Source organism: Nymphalis io, chromosome 29 (genome assembly GCF_905147045.1).
Source record: "Nymphalis io chromosome 29, ilAglIoxx1.1, whole genome shotgun sequence".
NCBI classification, from domain to species: Eukaryota; Metazoa; Arthropoda; class Insecta; order Lepidoptera; family Nymphalidae; genus Nymphalis; species Nymphalis io.
In genome coordinates, this window is record NC_065916.1 from 3,113,865 (window position 1) to 3,135,487 (window position 21,623).

At 37.9% G+C, this 21,623-nt stretch overlaps 2 protein-coding genes across 2 annotated transcripts in view; one reads left to right on the forward strand and one right to left on the reverse strand.

The window, feature by feature from the left end:
• LOC126779437 (1-phosphatidylinositol 4,5-bisphosphate phosphodiesterase epsilon-1-like) overlaps positions 1-21,623 on the reverse strand; it is a 93,553-nt gene that overhangs the window by 3,283 nt on the left and 68,647 nt on the right. The window contains exons 22-38 of the mRNA XM_050503359.1: positions 13,730-13,860; positions 13,210-13,303; positions 12,629-12,724; positions 12,337-12,446; positions 11,528-11,670; positions 10,671-10,855; positions 9,797-9,934; positions 9,219-9,397; positions 7,402-7,593; positions 6,709-6,928; positions 4,959-5,083; positions 4,412-4,619; positions 3,804-4,018; positions 3,380-3,527; positions 2,978-3,054; positions 2,133-2,229; positions 1,605-1,731 (exon numbers count right to left, since the gene is read on the reverse strand). Coding sequence (XP_050359316.1) covers positions 1,605-1,731; positions 2,133-2,229; positions 2,978-3,054; positions 3,380-3,527; positions 3,804-4,018; positions 4,412-4,619; positions 4,959-5,083; positions 6,709-6,928; positions 7,402-7,593; positions 9,219-9,397; positions 9,797-9,934; positions 10,671-10,855; positions 11,528-11,670; positions 12,337-12,446; positions 12,629-12,724; positions 13,210-13,303; positions 13,730-13,860 — 2,485 coding nt within the window. The remainder of the gene's footprint in view (positions 1-1,604; positions 1,732-2,132; positions 2,230-2,977; positions 3,055-3,379; positions 3,528-3,803; positions 4,019-4,411; positions 4,620-4,958; positions 5,084-6,708; positions 6,929-7,401; positions 7,594-9,218; positions 9,398-9,796; positions 9,935-10,670; positions 10,856-11,527; positions 11,671-12,336; positions 12,447-12,628; positions 12,725-13,209; positions 13,304-13,729; positions 13,861-21,623) is intronic.
• Positions 15,322-21,396, forward strand: LOC126779553 (cleavage stimulation factor subunit 1). The gene is made up of 11 exons (XM_050503652.1): positions 15,322-15,494; positions 16,185-16,271; positions 16,738-16,841; positions 17,338-17,492; positions 18,455-18,546; positions 18,631-18,769; positions 19,157-19,317; positions 19,607-19,757; positions 20,007-20,100; positions 20,522-20,672; positions 21,271-21,396. The coding sequence occupies exons 1-11, from the start codon at positions 15,418-15,420 to the stop codon at positions 21,359-21,361; spliced, it is 1,302 nt and encodes a 433-aa protein (XP_050359609.1). The 5' UTR covers positions 15,322-15,417; the 3' UTR covers positions 21,362-21,396.

The following is a 21,623-nucleotide window of genomic DNA, read 5'->3' on the forward strand; positions in this document are numbered from 1 at the left end:
AATTCAGAGGTGCTTGCCCGGGTTTGAACCCACGTTCATCGGTTGAGATTCACGCGTTCTTACCACTGGGCCATCTCGACTTAGATTTATGAATAATTGAAGATAATTTATTTTTTGGACACCCTTATCAAAATATATTTGTATAATCACATTACTAGTTACTTCTAGTGATTAGATTTATAATTAGGAATTTTATCTAAATAAATTGTCATCGTTACACCGTGATATTAGGTGAATATTAGAAATAAAATAACCAACTAGACGAAATATTACAACAGCGAGGTCATAGTGCTCCTTTTACAGCTATAACACCCTGAATTTAATTCTATTGACAAAATATGGGCGATAATGAAAACTTGAAAAGAAAAATGCTAAAGTGACTTTAGGTCAGCGAAAATTGAATGCTTTAACTGTAGAGGAGATAGAAGAATATTTGTCTGCATACGAAGAGAAAAAGTGAGATGAGGCTTTAGACACAATATCTATATTTTATTTAACGGTTAAAAGATAGGATGAGAATGAAAATGAAAATTTATTATCACTGGTGGTAGGGTTTTTTGCAAGCTCGTCTGGGAAGGTACCACCCATTCATCAGATATTCTACCGCAAAACAGCAGTACTTGGTAATGTTGTGTTCTGGTTTAGAGGGTGTGTAAGCCAGTGTAATTACAGGCACAACGTAACATCTTAGTTCCCAACGTTGGTGGCGCATTGGCGATGTAGGGGATGGTTAACATATCTTACAATGCCAATGTCTATGAGCGTTGGTGACCACTTAAAAAAATTTTTTATTACGTTTCATGTGAATAATATTAGGTACCTAAAAATATAAAAAATTTAATTGTTTATTTATTTCTCTACCGACGGTGCACTAGTACAAACGCAGAAACGCTTCCCACCTGATTTGGCTGTAGGTACATATATATATTATTTTTTTTGGTAGAGTCAGTAACGTTTCACTCAAACGTTGCAGAAACTATCGCTATCTTGATTGCATTTGAATGAACTCTGAAGAGTAATCAAGTGATCTCAATAAGAAGTGCAGAGTAATTAAAGTGAAGTTTTGTAGATAAGTGAAGTGTTAAACAGTTCAACAAGTATATCAGCTAAGTTGAAGGAAGTTTATACCTTATGATATACATAAAATGCTATTTGTATGTTTGTTACGCTTTTACGTTTTAACTACTCAACCGGTCATCAAGATGTACGCGTTGTCAGGGGGAAAGAAAAGGACATAGCTAGCCTCATCCCACTCACGCGTGCGAAGCCGTTGGCAGAAATTAGTTGTTTTTACAAATATAATTAATGCAAAAGTAACTGTGTTACGCTTTCACTGCTAAACAAGCAAGCTTGAACCCTCAAGGAAGGCTAGGAAAATAGGCAACATACAACACGCGGGCTAAGCCGCGGGCGTACACTATTTTTTTTTTAAATATAGTAGCTTATCCTTGGTTGGATGTTTGTTTTTGAGAAAAAGTTTTTGTTGCTGCTGCGCTCTCCTCGATTAGGACGTGATTTTAAAACTATTTTTCTTGCTAAGAGGAGATAGGTTACCCAGCAGTGGGAGTTTATGGACAGTTGCAATTATTGAAGATGTTCCTCACCGGCGATAGCGCCTCTGGTCATGCTCAGCCCGCGTTGTATCCTCGCGATGCACGCTCTGTGTTTCGGCAGAGGGGCCGTGCTACCTTTCTCTTGTAACACGAATCTACCGAGTGTTTTCCAACTGGCCTGTAAATTGATTACAATTTAAATTAATAAATAACTAGTGAATATATAATTTTTTACTTGGTGGAAGGGATTGGTGGAGCCCGTCGGTACCACTAACTCATAAGATATTCTACTGACAAGCAGCAGTACTTGGTATTGTTCTGTTTTGAAGATCTGTAGTGTTCTGGTTTGAAGGGCGAGTGAGTCAGTAACAGACTCAAGTGACATAACATCTTAGTTCCCAAGGTTGGTGGCGCATTGGCAATGTAAGCGATGCTTAACATTTCTTACAATGCCTTTGTCTATGGGCGTTGGTGACCGCTTACTATCAGGTGGCCTATATGCTCGTCCACCTACCTATACTATAAAAAATACATATACTCCTAAATATACAAGAGGAAGGTAGTGCGAAGTATAATAACCTGAGCTGTGTAAACCACCTCGTCATCAGCAAGGGCTCGTTGCTGAGGACCGGCGCCAGCTCTGCCCCCCCATTCCAGCTCCTCCACTAGCACAAACCTGAAAATATAATCCACAAATGTAAACAAAAAGTAACTTAAAAGTTATCTATGCACGAAATAAAGAAAACGTTGTTAAAAAAAATGGTGTCAGTGCCAAGGTGATCACGAGAATCGACGTGTAAACATGTGAGCTCGTGTACCGATCTCACGCACACATTAACGCATTTACAATACCTAATCTTACGCTGACGTCATCTGACGCTCGAACTCTCAGCCCCGACCGTGTACCAAAGGGCTAAGATGTTTACATATCCTACGTCGCATAGCATATAACTTTTGATATTAGTGTTGCTTGAATGTGGTTTGCAAGGCGCGAGCAAAATGTGTGCATGTGAATGTGTAATGTGTGTCTACTGGTGGTAGGACTTTATGCAAGCTCGTCCCGGTAGGTACCACCCACTCATCAGATATTCTACTACAAAACAGCAGTACCTGGTATTGTTGTGTTCCGGTTTGAAGGGTGAGTGGGCCAGTGTAATTACAGGCACGGGACATAACATCTTAGTTCCCAAGGTTGAAGGCGCATTGGCGATGTAAGCGATGGTTAACATTTCTTACAATGCTAATGTCTATGGGTGTTGGTGACCATTTACCAACAGGTGGGCCATATGCTCGTCTACCTTCCAATTCTATAAAAAAAATACGTTAAAACTTATTTACTAAATCTAAATGTACTTATTACTTATTTATGTTTTTAAACTGTATAAATACAATTATAAGTGGTAATAATGGTAGGTATTTCTCACCGTTTTGGGTTATCGTGACATCTTGCCTTGGTCAGCGCCTGGTATACCACGTAGGACGCTGTGGCGGTCAGTGGTACCTGAAAATAAGTAAGAGTTCTATTTCTTATAGTTCTTAATTTTGATTTGAAGGTCCATAAATTTCGTAATTCGCATTTTATGATAAAATATAGTATATGTATATAAAAAGATATTTCATATTTTATAAGTGAAAAGTTACAGTAGTCTCTTTGGTTGTACAGTTTGTGTCTGGCTAGTCTTGAGACCATTAAACAGGTGACTTTTAAAAACTTGTAAAATCGGTTTCCCGCCATTATTTTTTTTATTGTTTTTCTGTAATCTAAAATGAATGAATAAGCTGTAACAACTTTAAGCTGGACTTAGAAGTAATCAAAATAGCCAAACCTTCATTATAGCGTAAGGTATTTCATGGCAGACGTTGTGGACGCAGACTAGGAAGCTGTCTGGTGGCTTCCTGGTCTCCTCCTGCGTGCTGCTCTCCTCGTCCGAGGGTATCGTGTGATCCTTGACTCTGTCCACTGTCGAAGCCGATCTATGGGTACATAATTAATGTTACCGACTCGATAATTACCAAATAATAATATAATCATATACATATGTTATGTTAGTTTTTGATTTATGTGAACAAAACATATATATATATATATATATATATATATATATGTTTTATATCTTATATAGTTTCGAATTTCACTGCGAGCTGTGCCTTACCCCACCCTACAATACTACCCCTAATACTACGATGTCGGTAAGCACCGAGTATCGTAATACGATAGCTAGAATACAGCTAGGAAGTGTGCGCACGCACCGGATGCTGGTGAGCCAGGCGCGGCTGCTGGGGTCGTCGCCCACGCGCTTGAGCAGCAGGCGCGCGGCGGGGCGCTGCGTGGCGGCGCGCAGCACGCGCTCGTGCGGCGCCAGCACGCGCTGCGTGGGCGCGCGCGACGGCACCTCCTCCACCAGCACGTAGCCGCCGCGCGCCGAGCGGCACACGCCCGCCTTCGACAGGCACTGCGCTATCGCCTGCGCACACGCAGTACCTCTCCGGTTAAAGACTACTCTCTGTACTCGGCGAACGAAATAACGGATGTATTATTCCGCACGATGATGAAAAGGTGAATTATTAATAAAAATTACGAACACGAAACTGTAACGTCTATGGGCAGTGATGACCACTTATCGTCGGGTGCCCATTTGGTTACCAATTTGTCCGACCTGTGACAATAAAAAACACTTCAGAGGTGAGTGCATTTGGACCAAATGTTCGGTTAAGATCTACGAAAGACCAACTAAAACATTTCTTATGGATATTTCTGCATTGTAAATATTTTGATGTATAGAACTTTCTTATTTATCTTGTCTAACATAAATAAAAAACACAGAAATTAACTTTTTCTTAACTTAACAATTTCAAACCTCATTGGTGGTGGTGTCATGCGTCACTTTGAGTATGGAGTATGGCTCGTGCAGCACCACGGCGTGCACCACGAGGAAGTGTATCTTCCTGCGCTGCGTGGGCGACGTGGGCTCGGCGTCCACACGACAGCTCTCGCCCGCCTGCTCCTCCGCGCAGCGAGAGAATATCAGCAGCGACGCCATGTTCAACGGCTGGTTTGTTGGAGATCTGTAACGAAGACACAAAACTGTATTCAGTTTAAAATTGCACCCCAATACCATCGGATTTGGAGCTAATTCCACCAAGGCTATATGAGTTGGTGGACACATATGTGGCATATTTTCATCCGTTACATCCAGGCTTCCTTACAATCTTTTCCTTACCGAGCATGTGAATATAAACACAGGTTAAGCATGAAGAGATTCATTTGTGCTTGTTGGTTTAAACTCGCAATTTCCTAAAATTCAGATGTTCTAAGCTCTGAGCGATCTCGGATCCATCAACGAGATATATTATTTATCTATTCTCTTGTAAAGTCTTCAGACTACACTAAGAATTAAATGTTACCTTAACCGCACGTGTCTGTACCCAGGACGCAGGCAGAGCAACGGTATCACTCGCTGAGACAACATGTAGTTCGTGTCGGCGTCGTACACTTCGAAACGAACGAACGCCAGCTCAGGGAAATTCACCTGGAATTTTAATAAATACACATTTAGAGTCGTGATTAATGTTTTAAGTGATGTTTACTGAAAAAAATTAATTCCTTGATATGGAATTTTGATCTTTGCGGTTCATTATACCGACAATATTGCAACGTTTTCCTTTATCAAATAGTCCACAATATAACGCTAATGTAATTATTTTAGTGAAACTTGGACAGAATGCTCCAATTACTGATGGTAGGACTTTGTGCAAGCTCGTCTGGGTAGGTATCACCCACTCATTAGATATTCTACCGCAAAACGCAGTACTTGATATTGTTGTTGATGTTGTTTCGGTTTGAAGGGTGAGTAAGCCAGTGTAATTACAGGAACAAGGGGCATAAAATCTAAGTTGTATGCTCGTCCGCCTTCCTATTCTATAAAAAAATATGGCAAGTGTAAAAAACACAGTAACACTATCCAGTGTCTTGTATCCACTATCCATTGATTGTGACGGACTCGTTTATGAAAATGTATGATGTGTGTGTAGTATAAAAAACTTAATTCCTTTTTAAAACTTAATTACTTACTACCTTTTGTTTCTGTTTTTTATTTAAATATTTCTTATATCTGTTTTTAATTTATTTTTGATTTGTATATTTTGTTACCTCTTTTTGTAATTGTGTTTGGGAACGGTGTGTTCTCTTGTAATCGGTTGTGCATAGTTTTAAGATAATGTAAAGTGTGTTTTGAATGTGTGTTATGTTAAACTGTTGGAGATCCAACTAAATAAACAAAGACTAAAGACAAATAATAATAATGACACAGCTATTTGTCCTAAAAGAGAGCATTGCAAATCGTTTATAACCTAAAGTTTATACATTCGTCAACTGTTGTTAATTGACTGACTTCCAATGGATTGCGGATCATTGAAGTTGTTGGTTATCCGCCCCTTGATTAGTTTCATAATTGTCATTTTAGGGGAAACAGAAATGGCTGGAGTTAGTTACATTATTTGCAGGTACGTTGTTTAAGAAAACAATAAATTAAAAAAAAAAACAGGCAGTGTAGGGACTGCTGATAAAAGTGGAAACTTGAAACTGTTAAATATATTTGTCCAATTTCCACATCTATTGGCACTCCAAGTAATAATTCTATCTCTTTTTATTATACAGCTTTTTATTCATTAAAATACACAATATGTCGCAAACTTGGTACAAAATATTAATACATTGGTGTAAATAAATAATAGTTAAAATACACATAACTAATACATATAAATCCTCATTAATTTTCACAATTCTTAAATTATTTTCAACGATTTCATTATATTAACATTAGCATGTCGGTGGCGCGAAGCCACGAGTCTATCCCTTTCGATAAATCAGCGCAACGCGCGTAAAGAAGTTTTCACTTCAAAAATATATTTTTAAATAAAAAATATACTTTTAAAATTAATGTCGCAAAGTTTTCGGTTCGTTTTATTACAAAGCTTCTCTGAAACTGAGCTATCTCACACAATAGCTCAATCTATACTAATATTATAAGTGTAAAAGTAACTTTGTCGTACGTAACGTTTTTACGGCTAGAAAGCTGGTTTTGAAATTTAGTATGAAGCAAGCTTGAACCCCGAGGACATCGGCTGTTTTAATTAATATATTAAGTAAACTTACCTTAAAATTAAAGGTCTCATTCCATATAGGATTCAAGGCGTTTCTCCTAGCGACCCTCGTCTTGATCTTCCTGCAGTCAGCGGGAACACCCAGTATTTCAACTTCAACAAACGCGTTATAGAAGGAGTAAACATTTTCAGCAACATATTGTCCGGATATGACCGCGAGGGTGAGGTGTGCGGCGTGGATGCCATCGAACTCCTTATCCATGGGGTTAAACCTGATGAAAAATGTCATAAATTAGTGCCCAAATCTTCTAACCTCCATACTGTTTGATTTCTTCCATGGTTTCCTCTCTCAGCTGCTTTTAACCCTGAGTTGTATCAGATAATAATTTACAAATAAAATTTAAAGAGTCATTGCAAAGCACGAGCATATGAACCAATACATCGCGGGCTTAAGCCAAATAAGCGCAACTGAGTTTTCATGTGCTTAATATCTGTTTATAAATCATTTCGTGCTCAGCGGTGAAGGAAAACATCGTGAGGAAACCTGTGTGTGTCTTATGAAAGTCCACATGCGTGTGCACCAACCCGCATTGGAGCAGTGTTGTGGAATATGGTCCAAGCTTTCTCCTCAACAAGAAGCCTTAGCCCAGTAATGGGACGTGTACAGTCTGTTACTTTTACTTTTATTGTAACGCATACCAGCTATTAAATGCTGGCATGGCTGAATGCTGTGCTGATGGCTCACCGTCTAAATGCGATATGGTTGGGGTCCCACATGACTCTCGGTTTCCTAACGTATCCCAGGCAGCCGTTGCTCTCGTACATGGCCGCGTTGACCGCCATCGCCGCGTCCTCCGTCTGGTAGTTCAGCGCCACGAGCTGCACGCCGCACGACCAGAACGTGACCGGGTCGAAGTTTGACGAGTCTATCCGTAAGCTGGGGAACACACTTCAACTCTAAATGTACTTTATTCTTGTATCTATTGAATTGTTATTTGTCACCTGTAAGTTACCGCCGTCTTTAAATGTAGATTCTTGGTAGAACAGAGACAAGACGCAGACTTAATTAATATTTGGGATATTATAGTAGGAGGAAATATATTAAATAATTCACCCTCCATACAAAATCGTAGCTACGGAGTCTACTTCGGAGTCTATTCTACCTAGAATACAGACAAGACTATATAAAGTAAAGGTGAATACAACAAAAAGGTTTTGACTTTCAATTCAACCTTCTTGGTGTTTTAAATATTATGGTATTTTAAAAACATTATTGATTATTTATTATATTGGTTATTTTAAATATGAGACATATTTCCACAGTACAAAGATATATAGATAATAAAAAGCGTGGAACGGAGTTAGTATTTAATCCAGTTTTTTTTAATAACCATATTTAATTGATGTTATAATCTTTGAAAAACTGTTTTACTATCAACAAGTTTACTTGCGTTTCTGTTACAAATGTTGGATATTTTTACTAACTATTTGCAAAACATCAATATTTTCATATATTTAGTCTATAAGTTAAAAAACAAACGTGCTGGCTTTATTATAAATAGTTGTTCAACACGCTTGTATTGTTTATATTTTGTAAGTTTTATTATTGTAACAACTGCTGATAAACCAAATAAATAAGTTAAAATAAATACTTAAATTGTAAAAGAAGAGAATCGATTGAATTTCTTCGGTTATTCTCTAGAATCTACATTATGAAACGGTGGCTAGTTTAATAAAAAAAAAAAATCACTTCGAATTTATTAAAACTACAATAGTAAGCCTGTGAATGTCCCACCGCTGGGCTAAGGCCTCTTCTCCCTTTTCGAGGTGAAGGTATAGAGCTTATTTCAACACGCTGCTCCAATGTGGGTTGGTAAAATACACATGTGGCAGAATTTCAGTGAAATTAGACACATGCAGGTTTTCTCACAATGTTTTCCTTCACCGTAAATCATGAGATGAATTATAATCACAAATTAAGCACATGAACATTCAGTGGTGCTTGCCCGGCTTTGAACCCACGATCATCGGTTAAAATTCACGCGTTCTGACCACTGAGCCATCTCGGCCGTTAAAAACTAACAATTGTTGTTTCAAATTTACATGTCTATATTATATTTTTTTACAATTTAAAAAATCTACTTCATAAGGGACAAAGTTTTTTGATATATAATGGACGAATTAAAAAAAAACATTTTTTAGTGAAATATTTGCGGGATAGTTAAAAAGTCACAGTTTGTAAATAGAAGCGGGCTATTTGTGGCACTCGTAGCAATTATAAAGGCTCGCCAAATTCCAATGAAAACCTAGTTATATAAACTTTACATTAATAAAAATATAAGTATATAGCAACACTATGTACGATTACTCAAAATTTAATTATGTTATATACTTTTATTGGCCTATTTATATTTTTGTACGAATGTTTATTCAATATTCTTTCTATTGGGTTTGTCATCCCGGAAAGTATTTTGTGATTTGATTTCACACTTAAATCTTCAAAGGTTAGAATGTTTTCAATTATCTTTCTCTAAATATGTAGTTTTGTCAGTGTCGAGTTACCCGGCGGGGTATGTCCTGACGAGTTGCGTTTCCGTGTGCGCGATGAGGGCCAGGGGATGTTTCCTGCAGATCTTCTTGGCGATGGCTTCGTTGACGGACGAGCAGCGGTAGCACGGGTGGTGGGCGGCGGGGGCGTTGAGGCAGCGCGCTCGGGAGTGCTGACTGTTTACAGCTAGTTGCTGGTAGAAAAAACAGCGGTAAATAACGGGTAATCAGTTACTATAGTTCACAATTACTCCTTATTCATTTTCTCATGTTTCTATTTATATTGCACAAGTGTTTATTCTATAATCTCTTTTCAGGCACAGAATAACAATTGCTCCAGATTCGTTTAAATATTAATGATTCCTTACCAATGTGCCACCAACCTTGGTAAGAAAGGATTTATGTCCCTTGCGTCCCTAGTCACACACCAGTTGGCTTACACATCCTTCAAACTGGACCACCATTAAATGGGTGTACCTACCCATGAATTTCTTCTCAGAACTACTAGATTCAGGATTTGAACCCAGAATCTTGATGTTCTAGGACATATTGTGATGAAAAAATGTCTCTGATGATGTTCCGACTGAACTTACTGTCCCAGCGCTGTCGCTGCTCTCTGAGGACTCGAAGCTGCTGCAGGCGGCGGCGCTAGAGTTATCTTTCACGATATTGGTCGGTTGTTTCATGGAACTTCTTGGCGATATTGGATTGAGACCTCGGAATTTTATAGCCTGTAATATTTCAAATATAAATTACTTTATACACTTAAGAGGCACTTCACTTACAAATTGATAGTTAAAGTTGTAACTATTACATAAGATTTGGAAAAGGAAATCTGAAAAGAACCGGCAAAATAAACTTGCGGGTTTTTCGCCTTTATTGGTTACATAGAGGCGATCGTTTCATGTCCAAGGTGTGCTATTATGAACTCACCTTTTACATTTTAATCGCTTTCTGGGATGCTGCTGAATACTGTATGCACGTAATACCGGATAACGAGTTACTGATTACATGCAATCGAGTAATAGGAGCAATAAATAAGTTTGTATATAGTTGTACCAATGTTATGAGAAGTTTTTTTTTTTACTTTATATACCTATACAATTATATTAATGTTACAATCTACCCTTTAAATAAATATTTAAATATCATAACTTTTAAAGTTTGAGGAAAATTGTGATATAATTGTTAGATATTTTTTCTCTAATATTTAGAGAGTTATCTCAGACGTACATTACAACTAACCACCGTACCGAATCTGATGAAATTTGATATGAAGCAAGCTTGGACTCTAAGTAAGGGCAGCCCGCAGCTGCGGGCGAATACTAGACACTCGTATTATATATAGTTGTTCTATGTAACGTTTTCAGGGTATGCTGGATTTTGACCACATCTGCCGTCGCTCGGAGCCGTCCGTGGTGGCCAACTCAGAGTTTACTTAAATGGCGCAAGTTAAGAGAAACCTACCTGAACATAAGTGACCATGTCGCTGAGCTCTCTCGCTATTTGATTGCTCCGTTTTCTATTCGTCGCGTGTTTCAAAGCGGCCGAAGTTTCTCCTTCTCCGTCGCGACGTAAACTCTGGTAGAGCGAGAGGGACGTCCGACCGACCTTCTCCTCCAAAGCGTTGAGGATTTTGTGTAACTCTTTTTCTGAGAAATGATAGTATATTGTTTTGCAATAGTAAATAGAATATATACATAAAAGCTGTTAGTTGATGTGGTCTCACCGCTATGCGCCTTTTGTTTTTATATAATTGAATTCTATTAATACCTCAATCTATTTTATGTTTTTAATTACATATTTCACTTTTTAAACTATATTAATAATAGATCGCGAATCGTATCATTTTGGAGTTGGTTACCTGCAGCTATAAGGCCTTTAATACGTTGACCGAGTACCTGGAACGTTTCATATTTAAATGGCTGTCAGTGTTAGTGTCTCAGTGTTAAATATGAAACATTCAATGTTATCCAAGTGATATAGATTCTAAATTGTCCACATTGGCGATAATTTATTTTATTTTTATTGATATAGTAGACATTTTTATTGTGGTTTTAAAAGTGTCATATTGTGTATATTGTACAGTGTTTATAACTTTATAAAACAAATTATTACTACTATACTTATAATTTGTTGACGTTGCACAGAAGAATTGGTAGAATTTCATTAAACATAAATAATGGTATTTCTCATTCACCACAAACAAGATTATAAACACAAATGAAGCACATGGTAGCTCAGAGGTGCTTGACTGGAATTGAATCTGCGACCCGATTGAAATTGTACAGAAAGTGCATGCGTTTAGAAAAAGTTAAATCTACCATCGATTTCATCATCTTCATCGTAGTCCTCATCAGAGAAGTACTCTGTGAGTGATGAGCCAGCGGATTGGTTGGACATGATGGAACTGGTCCTGTTGCTTGCGTCTGGAAGAGACGAGCTCGTTTGACGGATGCCGTTGCTCCTGGAAACATTCAAAAAAGTTAGGTATGATTTATTTATTTATTAGATCACCAACAAAGTAAACACAGATACAATAAGCAAACAGTTCGTAAAATAAAAAAAAAGAAGAAGTGGTACCACAACTACATGTGATAACTGCATGAACAATAATGCAACATACATATTATAGCAAAAAAAACAAAAGACAAATCAAAATTTCTAGTTACAAAAAAAAAAAAAAAAACAATGTACAAAAATTTTAAAAATAAATTAAAAATAATAATGAAAACTAATATGGATTATCAATGGCATTATGGACCTTCTAAGTTTAAGTATATTATTGGTAAAGATGTCTACATCCTTGCCCATGTCTACGCAGTTATAGGTCCTTATAATTCCGTTTATAGGTGAACTATGTCCTAGGTTAGATTTTGAAGCTTTAGTTTTAAACAATTTACATATTCAAGCGTAAGCATTTTGTGGGCGCGGAAATACAAATAAGTGACAGTAGTTTCGGACAGTCCAAAACGCCATTAATGAGCATCTTCGATCAGCAAGCGATTTCATTTTAAAATGTATTAACCTATCTTTATAATTTGTTTTTTTTTTTAATATATCGTGGTATGATAAATAACTTTATCTTACTACATAGTTCGGCACAGATAACCCTTGTAACGTATCGATTTACCTGAAAGCTGTGGCGAGCACGCCGCCGTAACCTTGCGCGGAACTTGCTCCAGTAACCCCTATAGTTGGACTGGACTGCACCGGGAGTAACTTCTTGTTCTTTATGAGTACCTGACGTATTTATTGTACCGTCGAATTAATGTTATAATTTGAAACTCAAATATAATGTAATATCCTTGTGGCTATCTGGTGTTTACCATAGCCTTGATTGTCCAAATCGACTTAATGAAAAAAAAATGGTATCCTCTTAAGGAGCATTTTCATAGCATATACCTCTCATTAGGCCCGCATACCTTATACTTTAATTGGTCTGGACTGGGCAGGCGCGGCTCGTCCGTGTAGTCCACTTCGAACAGGAATGACGTCACCAGTTGGTCTCCAAACACTGCCTGGATGAACATAGTGTTAATAGAGTGTGTAATCAGATTTCGAACTAAGTAATTTTAGTCTAGGCGGGAAAAATTCAATAAGCATATATGTACTAGTCCAAAAAAGTCTGCGTAACTTTTTTATTCCTTATTTCGTTGACATAGTTTTCAATTATACAAATCTGTCTGATTTATTGTTATAAATTTAATGTATTTATTATTTACTGCGCACAGTAAAAGACATATAAAAACATGATTTATCATTATTATGATATGGCTATGGAAAAGGAAGTTGAATTAATTATCGATTTATAGAATTTTACAACCAAAAGTAACGTCACGCATACGTATATGATTAATTGTGGCTAAATGTTATATTAACACCCCATTTAAAAAATAAAAACTTATTAACAAACATATTTAACCGGACAAAGATCCGAATTAAAAGTACTACATTATATAGAAACTTTATAGTAAATATTTAATTTTTTTACAAAATTACTGACCTCAAAAGTGCTAGCCATCACTTGCTGTTGCGGGAGACTGCAGTGGTTTTCGATGCTCAAAATTAGAGGATATGGAGAAGTAACGAATGCACTCCTGGAAAACATTTCAATAGTACAAACATTTTAACTTTGCCGGTCTGACCTTGTCACAATAGATATGAAGCTGATTGATTAATATCGACGTATATATGTCCTACAGCTGGGCAAAAGGTTTCTCATCTCTTGAGGAGGTTTGGTAGATATACGAATACTAAAGTTGAATCCGTCAAATACTGCACTTGAAAACTAAGTCATTTGAGGCATTAAAATCTAAACGGTATTATAAATTTTGTACCAATTTGCTGATATTGAAAGATATTGTAAGATATATAATCCACGCTTCATACTTTTTTTTGCCGCTAAATATGAGGTCCAAGATGTTATATCCCTTATGCCTGTAACACGCCTTCTCTCACCCTTAAAACAGGAACGTATCAATACAGACAAAGTTGACGAGTGGGTGGAACCAAACAAAAAATACCTAGCGATCGTTTCAACGACTCTTCGAAATGGTATTTTGGTGGTGAACGTGTGCCCGTGGTAGATCACAGGGTTGCCATCGTCACCGTCCCAGCAGTCCAGCTCGACACAACGGCAACCAGTCAATAACACCTGAAATAGAATATTATTAATATAAATATACTTCAATTATGTTAAATATGCCTTAGTAGTTCTCTGTGTAATGATAAAATAATATACACTATTAATATTTGAATACGTTCTTAGCTATTTCGAATCATTTAACACGATCGAATTATATATAATGTCACCAATTTTAAATATAAATTGACGGCAATGAGATAAATCGTTAACTATACTCAATAGTCTTTATATTAATTATTTATATTTACGTATACGGGCCCGGACTTAGAGATTAAAGTCTCTAAGCACTTGAACTGAACTCCCCCTCCCCCCTATTCCAAAACGGTTAGAGTCAAATTATATTAAATTTGGCTAGGGCCCATTAGGCCGGTGTAGGCATATTAAATACTGTAGGCATAAATCCAAGGCTTTTTGAAAAAAAAAAGTATAACGCCAAATTATCAAAATTCATAATAACACGCGACAATAAGCTTATTTTTTCATGTAAATTCAGAAAAAAATTATAAATAGAAGTGACATTTAACTGATTAAAACTATTGTGGTATTTTTAATAAAGTTTATATTTAATAATGTTGTAATAATTGAAAACTATTTCACAGACCAAAAGTATTTGCCTCTCCTATGAAATGGAATAACTAGCGTTTAGGCGCTGTTAAATGTTAAAATAAGTGTCATAGAACAGACACCATACACGTTAAATTTTAAACAAATTTTAAATGAAACCACATCGTGAGGAAACCTGTATGTGTCTAATTTCACTGAAATTCTGACACATGTGTATTCAACCAACTCGCATTGGAGCAGCGTGGTGGAATAAGCTTCAAAAACCTTGTCCTCAAAAAAGGGAGAGGAGGCATTAGCCCAGCAGTGGCACATTCACAGGCTGTTACTACTGTTAATGAATTTAGATATTATAACTTAATTTAAAAATAGTTATTAATTAAATCCTTACGGATTTTTTAGTTATTTTTCTACTATATTATATTTTTTAAACGTAAATTCATATTTCCAAAGCTTTAGACAACAATATGCGTAAATTTGAACATTTTGTGTTCAATAGTTAAAAACATTTACTCATTGATAATCTCTTTACGTGGTAAAAGTAATTAGATTTATTTAATCTTGCGTGTAATTTATAATGATTTCATGTTTACACTCATTGGTCAAAGCTGTGTTTATACATGCGGTAAATAGTATTAATCGTGTCACTGCATGTTCGTAAAGCTGTATATTGTTGGACAAATATGTGAGCGCAGCGTTAGACGCATGACCGTTATTATTGATTCTATATAGTCCAAGCGAAGATTCAGGCAGTGTCATAGTCGCGTTACATTATTCGTACTTTACTGTTTGATATTTATACGTTTTTTATAAAGATATTTTTCAAAAATCTTTTAAAAAGTTTTTAGTGTGTAGCGTATAAAGAAACGTCAAGTAAATTGTCATTTGTCAGGATACTCTGTTTTTTTTTGACAGCTTGTTAGTTTGTTTCGTGTTGAAAAACACTTTGCTTATTTCGCCGGTCCACTGAAATTATTCAAGATTTCGTCCGAAACGGAAGTTATAATGAAAGATGTTCCCGTGGACGTGGATACAAGAAATGTTGTTAAAAATAGGGAACTGTTGTACCGGATGATAATAAGGTAAAGCTTTCGTCGTTATTCGAACTCTGTTAACGTTTATTTATTGTTCAAAATCATGATTTAAGCTGATATCGAATTGTATTTCATGTTATTATTATATTGCAACGCATATCATATAATAATATAATAGTATCAAAGTCATAAAAAAGTTTTTGTTTTAGGTTATGTTTACGAGTTATTAAAATATATTTCTTTTCAATTTAAACTTTTAACGTTATTAATTTGTGTTCACTTAGAAGTTATAACTATTAATAACATATAAATGCTTCATAAAATTATGCAATCCTAATCATAATAACAATTTTTCAGTAAAATTATTAAACTAAATGTTAAAAAAACTATTTATTACCAAAGTGTTAAGCTTATGTGCATGTCAATCAGTGTAGGTTATTTTACAACTAAATAGTACTAAGTAGTATTATTGTGATACTGTTTGAAAGGGTGAGTGAGCTAGTAACTGCCTTGATTGGTTATTAAGGAATGGTTCATATTTCTTAGTGATAATGTCCATGAGTTTTGGCGATCACTACTCACGAGTTACCATATTTGCCGGCTTGCTTACCTATTAAAAATAACTAAAAAGGTATAATTTAAAAATATTCATACTGTTTTAGATCGCAAATATCACTTAACAAAACTGAATTTATTTTTAACCAATAGTTTTTATGTTATTTGTTAATTTGTTTACAGTCAACTCCATTATGATGGTTTTCAACCGATCGCAGCTACTCTGTCAGTGGCTGTGCACGCTGACCCACCATGTCCACCGAGTGACAGGTAAAATGGAGTCATCGAAATGATAATGTGGTAACAAAATGAGGATTTGTGATTGGTTAAAATTAATTGGCCAACTGATAGGAGGTCCTGGGTTTAATTCCCATGTCGGGCCAATAAAAAGTTATTGGGTTTTTCTGTGTGAAACTTCTCAGTAGCTCCCGTGTCTCGGAAAGCATATAAAGCCGTTGGTCCTGCACCTGAACTCTTTCCTGTCGTGTCGGATTGCCGTCCCATCGGATTATGAGAGTTAGGAAATAGAGAGTGCACTTGTGTTATCGCACACACTTGTGCACTATAATATCTCCTACGTAGTTGGCTAAACTCTCTTGTGATGGGCCGCTGTGGCCGAAATAGATCTGTAGGACATTATTATTATTATTCCACTATACTACTTATTTCCACCTTAATTTTACTTCACTTGTTTGTATTCTTTGATAAATATATAATTTTATTGATGGTGTTGTAGGTTATTAAATCTCATGATGGTAGGGCTCCAACATGAGCCAGACAGAAAAGACCGTCTCGCAGCCTCAAGTGGAGCTGAGCATCTATTGGGAACTACAGGATTTGGTGTGTATTAATTGAAAATATTTGAAAAATATTTTTATTATTTATGGTAAACTTTTTATCACACACAATTTTTTTTTTTTTAAATATTGCAACACTTGTTTATGTGTAATTTAAATTTCCCATTAATGTATTGTAAAGCTTGTGACTATAGAATATGTGTGTTGGAATACTGGTTTAGGTCAATAATAGAGAAGTATATAAAGCCATTGGCCCTGAGCGTGATCATAGATGATCGGGCTATCATAGTCAGAGGATAGGGTTTATATCTCCAATGCAGTTGGCTTGTCTTAGTTAGGTGTTGCCGTTGTCACAGAAATGGGGGATGGGATCATCTCCATTTAATAATTGGAAGTTTTGTGTATGGCTGAAATAGATTGCCACCCTCCTTAATGCTTAACTAATCCACCTGGAGTCATAAGTATACATGTCGGCTGTTTGTTCCAAAAAATATAATAATAAGAATGCAATATTAATAGTGTGTTCTACACGTGAATAGACTTGGAGTTCGAGATGGACGCTTCGTCGCTGGCGCCGGAGCCGGCCACGTACGAGACGGCGTACGTGACGTCACACAAGATGGCGTGCCGCGCCGGCGCGTTCAGCGCGTGCGGGCAGCTCGTGGCCACGGGCAGCGTGGACGCCAGCATCAAGGTGCTGCTGGTGACGTCGCACTGTCACTTCACATTGTATACATTTATTATGTGTAATAAAAAATTTCACGTCCCACTGCTGGGCCAAACTGTCCTTTAAAGAAGAAATTTTGGAGATGCTTTCATAGATGCTTCATAGCAGATTTCGTAGGGCGAGTAAGCAAACTTCAACCTTGAAGTGGCATGGTATCATTGGTCGAGATTTAAATAATCTGTGGTATTCTTGAATGTTGCTATCGTAAAGGAAGTAAAATTAAAGTGTATATAAGTAGTTAAGTGGAATAGTGTATTATAAATAGAGATATATTAATCAAGAACTGTTTGTAGTGTATAATACAGCAGAGCTGTTAGCGAATCGAGTGGAATATGTAAGGTGTATTTATGTTTATTCCTACTGTCACTAAAATATAATAAATACTGCCTTGGTCTAGTGGCTTGATGTAAGGCCGCAGACCCGGAGGTCCTGGGTTCAATTCCCAGGTCGGACCGATAAAAAGTTATTGGGTTTTTCTGTCAGAAAATTCTCAGTAACAGCCCGGAGTCTGGAAGTTGGAAGTATGTACACTCCAGTGCTTCGGAAAGCACGTGAAGCCGTTGGTCCTGAGCCTGAACTCTTTCCGGTCGTGTCGGATTGCCGTCCCATCGGATTATGAGAGTTAGGGAATAGAGAGTGCACCTGTGTTTGCGCACACACTCGTGCACTATAATATCTCCTGCGTAGTTGGCTAATCTCTCTTGATATTGGACGCCGTGGCCGAAGTCGGTCTGGAGGACATAATTATTATTAAAATATAATACAGTGTGGGGCTGTACATATAAATATCATTCGACACATGAAATGAACTATGAACAAAAATTAAACATTTGAGAACTGTGTGGTGTTTATTTTTAATAATTTTAATCTAATTAGATGTTACTAACTGGTATGCAGTTTAATAATATTTAAAAGTGTTTTCTTTAAAGATTTTAGATGTGGAGCGGATGCTGGCGAAATCAGCTCCAGAAGAGGTGGATCCTGGTAGAGAGCAACAGGGACACCCCGTTATCAGAACACTGTAAGTGAATAGAGATGTCAAATCAAGTTTTTTTTTCATATGGCAAGAATATTTCGTTTCACAAATTTATTATCTGTTGCCTAGATATGACCACACAGACGAAATAACAGCACTGGACTTCCACCCCCGAGAACAGATCCTGGTGTCAGCGTCTCGTGACTGCTGCATCAAACTCTTCGACATAACCAAGGCGTCCGCTAAGAAGGCGTACAAATCTATTACAGTGAGGGTCACTTGTTCTTGTCTATATATATATATATATATATATATTATTGATAAATAAAATTGAAATGTCTGTCTGTGATTACAAAATAACTGTGCCTTTTTATAATATACCGTAACAGCCTGTGAATGTCCCACTGCTGGGCTAAACGCCACCCTCTCCCTTTTTGAGGAGAGGGTTTGGAGCTTATTCCACCACGCAGACACATGCAGGTTTCCTCACGATGTTTTCTTTCACCGTTAAGCATGAGATGAATTATAATCACAAATTTAACATGAAAATTCAGTGGTGCTTGCCCGGGTTTGAACCCACGATCATCGGTTAAGATTCACGCGTTCTTACCACTGGACCATCTTTTTTTATAATATAACTGTATGTATATACCAGGATGCGGAACAAGTGCTGTGCGTTGCGTTTCACCCCCTGGGCGACCACATCATAGCGTCCACCACTCACCCCGTCATCCGCCTGTACGACGTGACCACCAGCCAGTGCTTTGTCTGTCCCGTGCCTTCGCACCACCACAAGAAACAAGTCAACTCGATCAAGTGAGATCCGGAGTGTTCTGTAATTTGTGTGATTACTTCGTTGCTCTGTGGCTTATATGGCTGCAGATTTCAAAGGCCTAAGTTCAAATCTCGGGTCATGTCAATGAGAGTGTTTTCGGTCCAGAAATTCCTAGTAGCATCTCAATCTGAAATTTGAAAGAGCTTACACTCCTTTGCTTTGGAAGCCGTGGGTCATGCGTGAACTCTTTGCAGATTATGAGAGTGAGGGAACTCTTGTGTACTATAATATGTCCCAGGAAGTCAGGATCTAATCAGTGACCGCTTCTAGGTTCTCCCCGAACGGCAAATACTTCGCGAGCGGCAGCGCGGACGGGTCAGTGAAGCTCTGGGACACGGTGTCCAACCGCTGCTTCAACACCTTCATCAACGCGCACGAGGGCTCCGAGGTGTGCTCCGTCGCCTTCACCAGGAACAGCAAGGTGCCTCACCCGCTTCACACGTTACCGCGCGCGTTGATACGTGTTTATATATCCTAACTTTAGTATTATAAATGCGATGTGTTTGTCTATTTGGTTGTTACGCTTAAGTCTTAACTACACAGCCGATAATAAAGAAATTTTGCATATACAATGTCAGAAAAGGACATACTATCTTAAACCCCCCACTATCCCCCACAACGGGGGCGAAGCAGCGGACGAATATTGGTACATATAATATTTGTTCCGTAGTATCTCCTGACGTCGGGCATGGATTCGTCGATCAAGCTGTGGGAGCTGGCGTCCAGCCGCTGCCTCATCCAGTACACGGGCGCCGGCACCACCGGTAACTGACCACTAACCACTTCTACACTATACAGCGTAACGATATAACGTCCTGTATACGTTTTATTTTCACATTATACGAATTTAAGGTAATTAATGTCAGCAAATGTTTGCTCGCTGCTCCAGTGAGGGTTCGCGGATACACACGTGGAAGAATTTCAATCGACACAGTACATTGACAGCTTCTCATACACTACCGATTGGGAGAACGAACTTTAAGGGGCACTTCATCATCATCATCATCATCATCACCCTTTTCTCGTCCACTGCTGGACTTAGGTCTCTCCAATGGCACGCCACTGAGCTCGATTTTCAGCTCTCAATCTCCAACCGTTGCCAGCCAGAATGGTCACAATTTTGGAGTATGTCATTTTATGTATGATTTCGTGCTGCATGTGACTCGCGTGTTTATCCTTCGGCAGGCAAGCAGGAGCACCACGCGCAGGCCGTGTTCAACCACACGGAGGACTACGTGCTGTTCCCGGACGAGGCGACCACCTCGCTGTGCACGTGGCACTCGCGCAGCGCCAGCCGCTGTCAGCTCATGTCGCTGGGGCACAACGGGGCCGTCCGGTGAGTACGCCTATACGGACACGTGGGGCACAATCAGGCCATCAAAGAAATAGATGCGCTCAAAGTATCGCTTTCCAGGTATCTGTTAAGACTAGCACTGATTTTTAATCAACATAAAAGGAATAAAAAAATTTTATAAGCACACGTGATTTACACGCACGTAACGAAACGCACGACGTGACGTCATTAAAACTTCACAATTCTCTTTCACATTTCGGTTATTGAATCGCCGTCTAAGAAGTTTTACTTACAAAAAAAACTGTACCTCACTACATATTACAAAATAAACTTCCCCGCCGCGTCTGTCTGTGTGTACGCGAAAAACTCAAAAACTACCGAACGGTTTTTCATGCGGTTTTCACCAATGGACGGAGCGATCTTGAGGAAGGTTTACGTGTATAATTTAGTAAGTTTTTGTGAATATTAGCTGTAATAAGATGTTGAAGATATCGGAAAAACATTCCGACTGGGGCGTTCGTCACGTAAACCAATAGAGATGTGTATTACAATATAAACTGTATGTGTAGACCGTTATTGGCGGGTAGCTAGTTGATGAAACCCAAACCGGGCCAGTTCTGTACCGCTCGTGGCGCCGCAGGTACATCGTGCACTCGGGGACGGCGCCCGCCTTCCTCACGTGCAGCGACGACTACCGCGCGCGCTTCTGGTACCGGCGGAACACGCACTAATATCTACTTCTAATAAATAATTTTTCTAAATAAAAGTGTTTTCTTTTTGTGCCCCAAATTAGCTAGCTATTTTATTTTGGTTTGCTAGCGATTTTTAAATAATTACTGAAGAACATATAATATAAAATTTGACGAGCCGGTTGGCGTGGTTGGTAGATACTTGCCTTTCACGCCGAAGGTTGTGGGTTCGATTCCCACCCAGGACAGACATTTGTGTGCATGAACATGTCTGTTTGTCCTGAGTCTGTGTGTAATTGTCTAT

What these genes read in the sequence shown, in the direction of transcription:
- LOC126779553 (XM_050503652.1), top strand. Translation starts at nt 15,418, where the DNA reads ATGAAAGATGTTCCCGTGGACGTGGATACAAGAAATGTTGTTAAAAAT. An exon ending in CCATGTCCACCGAGTGACAG is followed by an intron (nt 16,272 to 16,737) that starts GTAAAATGGAGT and finishes ATGGTGTTGTAG; the next exon opens with GTTATTAAATCTCATGATGG. An exon ending in GGGCACAACGGGGCCGTCCG is followed by an intron (nt 20,673 to 21,270) that starts GTGAGTACGCCT and finishes GTGGCGCCGCAG; the next exon opens with GTACATCGTGCACTCGGGGA.